The sequence below is a fragment of the Vicia villosa genome, unplaced genomic scaffold (assembly GCF_029867415.1).
Source record: "Vicia villosa cultivar HV-30 ecotype Madison, WI unplaced genomic scaffold, Vvil1.0 ctg.000025F_1_1, whole genome shotgun sequence".
NCBI classification, from domain to species: domain Eukaryota; kingdom Viridiplantae; phylum Streptophyta; class Magnoliopsida; order Fabales; family Fabaceae; genus Vicia; species Vicia villosa.
The window spans coordinates 750,343-761,298 of record NW_026704957.1 but is presented as its reverse complement, the minus strand read 5'-3'; the positions used below and the strand labels follow the sequence as shown (position 1 = coordinate 761,298).

Sequence of the window (10,956 nt, the reverse complement as noted above, 5' to 3'; positions counted from 1 at the left end):
AAAAGGAAATTTGAATGGAAACCTCCTCTAATCTATAACCAAAGGATTCAGAAGAAACAAAATGGAAAAAGAATCAAACAATTAGTACGAGTTTGAATTCGTGGTGACTGAAAAAATCACTGTGATTTTGTCAAGCTCGCCGTGATTCCAAACATGCATTAAGAAGAACACGTCAATTTCTTGAACTACTTTTCATAATAAAAATGTGTCAAAGATGACAATGCTGTTGAACTTGAATGCATTAACTATTTTCATAGTTTCACTCCAGATTACATGTTCAACACATAATCAAAGCAACTCAACAGACTCAGAAAACTAGCAGAACTGAATAGCTTTACATTACACTTGTATACAGGCAGGACACGCCATAAGAGGAAACACCAGCATACATTTACTGTAAAGAAGTTACGAGTCTTAACATCTTATGAACAAAAGTAACAACTCAATGGGTAAACAATCTACCTCATGCAGATGCATGATCTAACTTTAGTAACTCACAGTTTAGAGGCACTATTTTTAACTTTACTCAATGCAGTTGCAACTTTTGAACCAGATGCTCGTCTTAAATGCTTGCAGATGAAATCCCCAGCAATCATAAGTTTTCCAAGGTCCACATTAGTTTTAACTCCAAGTCCATTCAGCATATAAACAACATCTTCAGTGGCTACATTCCCAGTTGCACCCTTCGCATATGGACAGCCTCCAAGACCAGAGACAGATGAATCCACTGTGCTGATCCCCATCTTTAAAAATTAATGAACAATGTTAGGTAAATAGGAATAGTTTTTAGGGTAAAAATAATATTATTTTAGCCCAATGGAAAAATCTGATTTTTAGCCCTATATAGTTTTTGTTTTTCTTTTACTTTTTAGAGTCTATATTCAACAAAAAATAATGTTTTTGTCCCTCATGAATCTCCTATCATCAGAAACTAAAACACATACTAAAAGAAATAAATTTTTGTAGGGATACAAGTTGAATTTTGTCAATTATATGGAGACAAAACATTCAATCATTGTTTTGCTATACAAACATACACAACATTTGTAAATTTTCATTCTTTCGGCAGACTATAACAAGATATACATTCACTTCCATTTTATTTAGATTGCAAAGACCATACATGTGAATATAAAATGAAAGACAAGGACAAATCCAAGTTATCTGTTTAATAGGAGCAAAACTAAAATATTACACATCTGATTAGTTTTAGCATTTGAAGGGGGAAAGCTACATCTGACATAAATTCCAAAAATATCTTATATAAAAGGGCTGTCCTAATAAGATATCAGCATATGAACAATAAAGAGTGTTTACCTGTAGTGAAATTAGAATATTTGAAAGTGCCTGACCATAAGTATCGTGAAAATGGACAGCAAGCTTGTCAATTGGAACAACATCAAGAACAGCTTCTAGCATAGGAATGACGCTACCTGTTAAGATGAGAAAGACCAACCAAATCAGAATATTTGATAATGCAATCACCTTAGACTTTTCATTGTATTCCATGTAAAATACCGTCTCAACAATGATCGTTAGCACCAAAACGTTATAATTTTTTAATAAAGGATCTTCTACATAAGTACGTATAATATAATTAATCATTTACAGAGCTAAGACAAGATCAGGTTTTGTTATATCAAGAAGTCAGATCAACAAGATAAAGATCAATAGCCTTTTAATGTGATAGACGAATACACCAACACAGTAACCAAGACCAAAAACACCTAAACATAAGCAACACATGAAAGAAACAATACCAGGTGTGCCAACACCAATTGTATCCCCTAATGAAATCTCCGAGATCCCCATCTCATAAAGTGATTTTGCAACGTATGCTACTTTTGCGGGAGCAATTTTTCCTTCCAAAGGACATCCCACAACACATGATATGTATCTGCAGTGTGTAATTTAGTCACACAATTGACTATATAATTGCTATGATGAATTTGAAAGAAAAAAAAAAAAACAGTATACTGTTTTAAGATTGTTTAAATAATTTGAAAAAGTAAATATATTCGAGTAAGGATGATTGGGAGTCTGGCACAGATTCTACTATCTGAAAAACCATATTTTTAGCTAAATCTGGGAGAAAACTTTGTTTGCGACAGCTCTCTTGGGAAGCTAGTAAACATAACTTTGCTTTAAAATATGCTAATTCAAACACACTAAATCACCTTTCAAGCTACGCTCTCTTCCACTCAACAACTTGTATATCCAATACGGAAAGATTATGGTCGACAAAATTCCACTGATGAGTATACAATATTACCGCCAAATATAGTCATTGATGAAACAAATCAGTTTATGTTTCAACTTCTAATGAAACACAAATCAAAACCTTTCTTATACTTGATGTCAGAGCTAAATGAAACTGCCAATGTGGAAATAGGTACTTCAGCTCTGTTAAAGGGAAAGAAATTGAGAGAAAATGAAGTTCATCTTTCATGTATCTAATGAATATTTGTTACAATGAATGATTCAATTCAACTGAATCCAAGACTTTATAAGAGCTATTCTTCCTCTGAGATCTAAATCACCCACCCTTTAGACAGCTAAGCAAACCGACAAGTGATGTGTCAAGATTATTATGAAAATACTAAGTCCTTTGTGTTTTGAAATCAAGATGTGTCCAAAACAAGAATTGACCATACACATGATTAACCCATTTGTTTTAAATAGAAGGAACATATAAGTTTTTAGAAAATTCTCAAATTTATCCATCATTAAAAATGTAAGAATAAAAAAATCATACCCACGAACTGGGATCTTGAGGCTTCTAGAAGCTGAAGCAATATCACGGCAACGAGCAAGGTTATCCTCAATGCCACAATTGAGATTTGCTTTAGAGAATGATTCAGAAGCAGCAGGAAAAACAGCCACTTCCTTAGCTCCAGCAGCAACAGCTGCCTCAAAACCCTGGAAGAAAGGGGGTCAAATGATCATAGCCATCCACAAATTCTAAATCTAATACTACATTTACCATTAACTATAATTCTTACTTTGAGATTTGGAGTTAAGACGGGAAAGCTAGCACCTTCAACGTCTTGAATTGCTGTCAATACATCCTTTGCATCTGCCAACTGAAATCAGTTAATAAGATGTGAAATTGGTTGGTCAGAGGATCACAAGATTCATTAAACAGCGTACAGATGAACAACATTTCAGAAATATAACAGAAAACATGATAAACACTTCAACAAAAAGGAGGTATAGATAGTAGTAACATATGCACAAGAGACCCTGACCAAGTCTTGTAACAAGTAAAGAAAAGACACAATCACTATTCCTGATAACAGGCATGGAAATAGAACTTTTAAAAGAGAAATATAGGACTAGTAATTGAGATGAGAATCTCGGGACACATTGAACTGACAAATAAAAGCCTGTATGAGATCTAATGAAAATATCTTAGAGAAATATGGTAGAAAATGAACTGTAAATAAATAATCATGAAAAATATATATATGAGAAGAGCATTTAGTTGTCTCTATAAAATCACAAATGATTATTTATCTCAAAGAAAATTAAACGTATTCTTACCTGGGGCACCCATTTTGGTGAGACAAAACTTGTAGCCTCAACAACAGACAACCCCGAAGAAACTAGCAGTTTTATCAATTCAATTTTCACATCAGTGGGAACAATAACCTTCTCATTTTGCAATCCATCCCTTGCACCAACCTCCACTATCCTTACAAAATCTGGAATATTTTTAAGATGCTGAAACATTGTATGTAGTATTAGTCATGAATTCTCCAACAAAAGAACAGTCCGAATAAAAGATGTTAATGATGCAGGCAATTGCTAAATTGGCAATAAGTCAAATAACTATCCAAACACCGTTACATCATTATCAAATGCACAACTTAGAGACATAAAATAAAAATAGACTTTTTCATTTTAAAAAAATTATATATTTAAAATGGATGTTATGTAATCGGTAAAGCATGTATCAACTTAATTGTTGCTTAACAGCGTGTTTCTAGCTATATTAAAATACAAAACATTAGAGAGGAAAAGTATACATTAGATCAATTGCACCTTACTTGAGAACTCCTTTGTGCATTTGTCATTGTGATCGGCTGTAAAATGACGATTTACCACATAGCTGGCTGCATGATGATTATTAATTGCCCCCGAGGTCCAGTTCAGGCATCGAGACAAAACGTTTCTATTGTATTTGTCAAATGTGTTCCTAAGTTCTCTTGTGTTTGTAATTTCCCTGGTGCATTCAGGATTTGGAAAGTAAAGAACGTGTGGTTTAAAATAAAGGACAATATTTCCTTCAAAAAAACTACCTAACTCAATTTAAGAAAGCAATTAGTATAACCAAACAATATGTATATATTCCTCCTTCTACAGATATACATATCTTCTGCAAAGTTAGATCTTTATTATCCTCAGAGGTCCAAACAGCAACAGGGAAAAAAGTACCCATTCATGAACCTACAAAAGCTATCCATCTTCCCCATTTATCCATAGGCAATATCAATATGTATGCTACTCAGTAATCATAAATAAGAATGTCAAAATTGAGATCCTATATAGGGTGACAAGAATGAGAAAACACATTAAAAGAATGACAACACATATTTACCTGAAGAACAATATTACAATTAAACATACACATAAGAAATTATAACCAACAAATCACAACAAACATTTGATTAAACAAACATCAATCAAAATTTACAAGGTTGCATACAAAAACAACTCATGGCTCATATAACATAAGTTTTTGACAACAAATGTCATTAAAACACCAAAGGAAATAGTCCAACTCTAGTATCTAAGGACTTGTTTGATTGTGTTTTGGTTTTTAGTTTTTTTAAAAGTAGTCCGTCCATCCCACAATAATCTACCTATTAGACATTTTCAAACAAATTAAAAAAAAAGTGTGTATATGAAAGAGAGAGATAATCGTAATTTTTTATGTGTTTTGGACCCTCGTTCCATTTTGGGGTTAACTTTGATAACATTAAAGCACCTAGATGGACAAATTTAAGATAACACATCAGCAAAATTGTCTCTAAAATATGACCGACATTAAATTTGTCCATCTAAAGTCTAAACATTGTCATCACGTCAACAAAATTGGCCCTAAAATGAGATGAGGACCGGGACCAAAACTCCAAAATATTAGAAATTAAGGGACCAAAAAACTGGTTTTTAAAATGTAGGGATCAAAACTATATTTTTTTTGAAAATAGAAGGACCAAAATTGCATTTAAGCTTTCTTTTTACTAAATCACTCTTATCATTTATTGGTATACTCATCAATATTATAAATACAAAGCGAAAGATATTAACTTCAGAGTGATACAAGTGGCATTGATTAGATGGTACAACTGGGAAAAAATATTTAATATTGCCTTGAGAATTGAGAGTATCATTTATTTTGGATCTATTTTTTGTTAGAAATAGGCCAATTATTGTGGGATGGAGAGAGTTTCATATGTTTTAAATTTTTAAGTTTTCCTTGGTTTTAAAACTAAAAAAAATCAAAATGTGAGGCTTAGATTCTTGTTTTCAATATTATCTTGATAGATTCTTGTTTTCAGTATTATCTTGATAGGGAGGGCAGATGCAGGTGAGAGTGAAAGAGGGCAGATGTGTGTGAGAGTGAAAGATTGATTTTCTCACCCGCTACCACTAATTAGGTTCAACCCAGATAATATTCAACTCCAGTTCAATAAGAAATCAATTGAACAGGGAAAAATTATCACAGCACTGATTTGAAGACTTAACACATCAATTTGATAGAGGAATTGTAAATTATTTCCACGTAAACTTATCACAGCATATCAGAAAATTTGCAGATCTCACAATCGTACAATCCTCCCCGATGATCCTACATCTATTTGGCAGAGGAATTATCCATGATTCTTCCACCAAGAAGTATCCTCAAATCACTAAATAACTTCCAAATAACCATACAATAATGTAAATCAAAATGTACTATCTACAACACCAAATTCAGAAGGACTGTTGCATTGAGTATTCAGTATCCCCAAGTTCAACTTTTGAACCGAACAATGCATTTGCTCACCACTGTTAATTGAACATATGCATTGAACAGAGAACAGTTATAAATCAACTCAATTGGTCAAAAGACTAATAGAGATTAGAATAGTGAGTCCGTTAGTTGTTACACTTCAGTTATCACAGCTATGAAGTTAGTTAGCTGCTAACGCATCAGAACTCTATGGGCATTCAACTCATTGTAATTTACTGACTGATCCATTTTCACAAATTCAAACCATTGATACAAATAGTATTTTCTCTCTTTCTCCATTTCCTCTCTTAAAAAAGACTAAAGGTGTGTTTAATTAATTTACTTGAGTTTATCTACCGGTATAAGTATTTGTGAGATTGCTTGGGATATCTTGCGGAAAAAAACTTATGATATATCGATAAGTTCTTTTCAACTTATTTCCCTAAGCTCTTCAGCTTATAAAAACAGTTTATAGCTTATATGCAAACAGGTTACACATAAGAACTTATACAATAAGTGCTTACTCTCTAAGCACTTAATTAAGTTGTTTATTCAAATAAGTCTAAACAAATAAAGCGAGGATTTAACAAATTCAAATAATGAGAACCTAAAAACTTCAACTATAATCACCGATACAGAACCAATCGCAACATTAACCAGCAATACAGCAACAATTTCAATTATAACCACAAATGATGAAACAAAAATGAAAGGGATTTTTTGGTGATTACCGAAAATCAAAAGATTCAACTGTGCGACCTCCATCGATGGCAGCATAAGATGAAAACGTTGAATTTGTATCAATGGTAGCATGGTTTGAAAAAATGGAAACAAGTTGCGATTGGTCCAAGTTTGAGTGTGCGCGATTCGAGAATCGCGCCCTTTGTATAATTTTGTGCATATTGTTTGTTAACACGGGCACTTGTAATTTGGTGAGAAGGAAAATTAAACAGTTTAGACGAAAGAACGTTAGGAAGAAATAAATTCAATGTTTTCGCGATGTGATCAGGATTTTAATTTTCAAACAAATGTGATCATCACGGATAAGGACGACAACAACTACAACAATATAATAATCCTTCCCATATGGGAATAAAATAATCCCTCCCATTTGAGTAAAATGTTCTAAAATAATTGATTTATTTCAATTTTTAATATATTTTTTTTAATTTTATCTTTTATTTAATAAAAATTTATCTCTTTTACTTTTATAAATTTTTCTTAATCAATGTGAAATGATGTGGGTCACTCATTGTGGAACGGATGGAGTAATAATAATATTAATAATAACACTTTTAACTTTTTTTTTAATTTTTTAATTTTGTTTCCCCTTTTATATAAATGAGAGCGTGATAAAATAATAAAATAATAGAATATAGAGTTAAACATGTTTTTAGTCCTTATAAATATCTTTAAATCTAGTTTTAGTCCCTAAAACATTTTCGCTCAAACAATCGTTCTCGTAAAATTTTTAGTCTCTATTTTTTGTCTCTGCCGTGTATTCCACTTGACGGAATCCTACGTTGACGTTGGTTAGGCAATTTTTTTTAATTTTTTGATAAAAGGTAACGCTGAATAATTAGATGTTACGTATTTATTACCCATTGGGCAACTTAAAAGACTGATATGTGCACTTAGAATAAAATTAGGAAAATATTTAGCATACAAAGAGGATTTTCGTTCTTGGAGATAACCCTAACTGAGTCCATCACTTTTAACTCCAAGTGCTAAGTCTGGGCAGAAGGTTCGTCCATACTCCATTCCTTTCTTCTTCAATAGAATTCTTACAGTTGGTTCAACATAGTCTTTGTAACATATTGTGTATTTTCGTTTTGGTAGCAGAAATTTGTTTCCATTATTATCATGTTTGCTTTGTGGTCCCAGAATCATCTTGAAAGGTGCATGCTTGTGGTACCTCGACATTGAATTTGAGGTAGGTCCACATGTTTAACTTTATATTCTATTCTATTGAAGTTTGGTCTAGGGTTTATATTTTACTTGCAGTGTATTAAGTGAATAGGGTTTACTGCATACAAGTGTTATATGTGGGTCCATTATTTGCTGTTATTTTCCCTCTATTGTGTAGGCATGGGTGTATTTAAGATAGTATTTTACACAAAGGATTGTTTTATAAAAGACCCAATGTTAAAGTATAAGGGCGGAGAAGTTTACACATCTAATGGTCAAGATTTTGACTATTAGTCTTTTTTGAGATGTGTGATTTAATTAAGGGAATGGATCATGGGTTTGAATAAAATAATGTTAGGATGTGGTGGAAACATGGTGATGGTAGTTTAGAAACTAGTCTAAAACCATTTAGGGATGATGGTGATGAATTTGAGTTAACTTGCTTTGTTCAAAAATACAAAGGTGAGGTTAAAATATACACTAAGCCCAAACCAACTAAAGGGGATGCAACATTTATGGAGAATGCAAGAAAAAGGAACAAGGGGATAAAAGGTGAAGATGACATTGATTCATGTACTGGTGAGGGTTCTAATGATGAGTCTGTGAAGTATATTAAATTTGAAGATAGTGAACAAGAAAGGATAAATGGATTTGATGAGGGTTTTGATGAGGCTTTTGGTGGTCAACCCATAAACTTACCTGCTGCAGATGGTGCAGGCTCTAGTGAGGCAGTGAAACATAGTTTTATTACTCCAGAGATGAGTAAGAAACACGCAATTAAAGATGAGTATATGACTTATGAGCATGATAGTGGTGTTGAAGATGATAGTGGTGATGACATGCCAAATGTTGTTAGGTTCGATGAGAAAGATGGAATTACAAAGGATTTTAAGTTCAAGGTGGAAATGAAATTTTCATCATTAAGGCAATTCAAGAGTTCTATTTTGGAACATAATATATTGAATGAAAGGGATGCGAGATTTGAGAAAAATGATGTAGTGAGATGTAGGGTGGTTTGCAAGGAAAAAACAAAATGTAATTACACTGTATTGTGTAGTAAAGTATTAACATCAACAACATTTAGAATCAAGATATTGTATGCTAAACATAAGTGTTGAAGTCAGTTTTTTAACAACAGTGCCAAAGCTGATTGAGTTACAAATGTAATTGTTGATAGGATGAAGAACAATAACAAAATGAAGTTGAATGATGTAATTGCATATAATAGGGATAGGTATGCTACTGAAATCCCAGGTTGTAGGGCATTTAAGCCAAGACAGGTTGCTAAAAGGATAGTGGGGGAGACTCTAGCAAACAATACAGTCTATTATGGTCATATGGGGCTGAATTGAGGAGGGCTTCACTAGGAAATACTTTCAAGCTGAACAATCAAACTCAATGTCTAGGTTTACTACCAAGGTTTGAAAGATGTTATATGTGTTTTGATGGAACAAAGAAAGCTCTAAAATTGACTTATAGGCCATTTATTGGACTAGATGGATGTCATCTAAAACACAAGTATGGTGGTATATTATTAATAGCTATGTGAAGAGATCATAATGACCAGTATTTACCTATTGCATTTAGAGTGGTAGAAAATGAGTCAAAGGACACTTGGAGTTGGTTTATTTAGCTACTTCTTGAAGACATTGGTGAAAGAAGATGATGTTTCATATTTGACCAACAAAAGACATGTAAACTTCTCGTTCTATTTGGTTTATTAGAAGTTATTTGAATTACATTTGAAATGAATTGTTTTACTTTTTTTTCAGGGTCTTGTACATGTGTTTGAGGAGCAATACCCAACACTTAAATATAAGTTTTACGTGAGACATTTGTATGCTAACTTTAAGAAGAGGTTTGGAGGTGGTACCGTCTTTAGGGATCTCATGATGGCTACAGCTAATGCAACATATCATGAGGCCCGTGAACAATTCATGCAGAAAATTAAGGAGGTCAACAATGATGCTTTTGAATGGTTGGAGGCAATTCCAAAAGCAAAGTGGTGTAAGCATGCATTTCGTTTATATTATAAGTGTGATGTATGGATGAATAATTTAAGTGAATCCTTTAATGCAACTATCTTGCTTCAAAGGGATAAAACTAATTATAACTATGTTTGAATGAATTAGGTCTTATATTATGGGTAGGTTTACAACCTTGAGAGAAAATGTTAATGGGTATAAGTAGAGCTGTCAATATGGGCTACCCGAACCTAAACGGGCCGGTATTGGCGGGCTCTAGACTTTTCAGGGCTGGGCCAAAAAGGTCATGTGTAATATGGGTTCGAGATTTACTACTCGAGCCCAGCCCTAGATGGGCTTCGGGCTACCCGGCCCTAAATGGGCTTTCTTATTTTAAAAAAATTAAAATAAAAACTCTATAATATTTATTATAAATAAAATTAAAAATTATGTTATTTTAAACATAATACATTTTTAAGTAATGTATTATCTCTTATAAATACTATAATGTGTTTCTAAATACAATATATGTCTAAATTGTATAAAATAATACTTGAATATTTATTAAGAGAAAAACTAATATAATACGATGAAAAAATGTTGATTATATTAATGTATAATATTTAAAAGAGAAAGATTGAATAAAATAGAGATAAAATTTAGTGAAGTGAGAAAAATCAATATGCTATTTTGGAGTAAGATAATATAAATATTAATATATTTTTTTAAAATTTTATAACTATGCGGGCCTAATGGGCTAGCCTTAATAGGTAGCGGATTTTTCAGGGCTGGGCTAAAAAGGCCCTGAAAAATATGGGCTCTAATTTTAAGGCCCAAGCCCTATGATTCTTCGGGCCTGGCGGCCCGGGCCATAGGATCATGTCAAAACCACTTAAGAGATTAGATAGAGAGATTGAAAAGAGTCCAATTTGGACAACAACTTATGCAGGACAATTGATATTCCAAGTTACCCATGTCATGTTTACTGACAGTTTTGTGGTTAACTTGGCCAATCAAACATGTTCATGTAACTTTTAGAATCTCATTGGCATTCCATGTAGACATACAATTTGTGCAATCCATAGG

At 32.7% G+C, this 10,956-nt stretch overlaps 1 protein-coding gene across 1 annotated transcript; it reads right to left on the bottom strand.

The window, feature by feature from the left end:
• Positions 1-226: 226 nt before the first annotated feature.
• Positions 227-7,046, bottom strand: LOC131622208 (uncharacterized). The gene is made up of 8 exons (XM_058893236.1): positions 6,730-7,046; positions 4,045-4,225; positions 3,544-3,723; positions 3,003-3,083; positions 2,756-2,919; positions 1,761-1,897; positions 1,318-1,433; positions 227-743 (listed from the first exon to the last, which is right to left on the bottom strand). The coding sequence occupies exons 1-8, from the start codon at positions 6,897-6,899 to the stop codon at positions 495-497; spliced, it is 1,278 nt and encodes a 425-aa protein (XP_058749219.1). The 5' UTR covers positions 6,900-7,046; the 3' UTR covers positions 227-494.
• Positions 7,047-10,956: the final 3,910 nt, after the last annotated feature.

What these genes read in the sequence shown, in the direction of transcription:
- LOC131622208 (XM_058893236.1), bottom strand. Translation starts at nt 6,899, where the DNA reads ATGCACAAAATTATACAAAGGGCGCGATTCTCGAATCGCGCACACTCA. An exon ending in CTCAAGATCCCAGTTCGTGG is followed by an intron (nt 1,898 to 2,755) that starts GTATGATTTTTT and finishes TACACACTGCAG; the next exon opens with ATACATATCATGTGTTGTGG. An exon ending in ATATTCTAATTTCACTACAG is followed by an intron (nt 744 to 1,317) that starts GTAAACACTCTT and finishes TAATTTTTAAAG; the next exon opens with ATGGGGATCAGCACAGTGGA.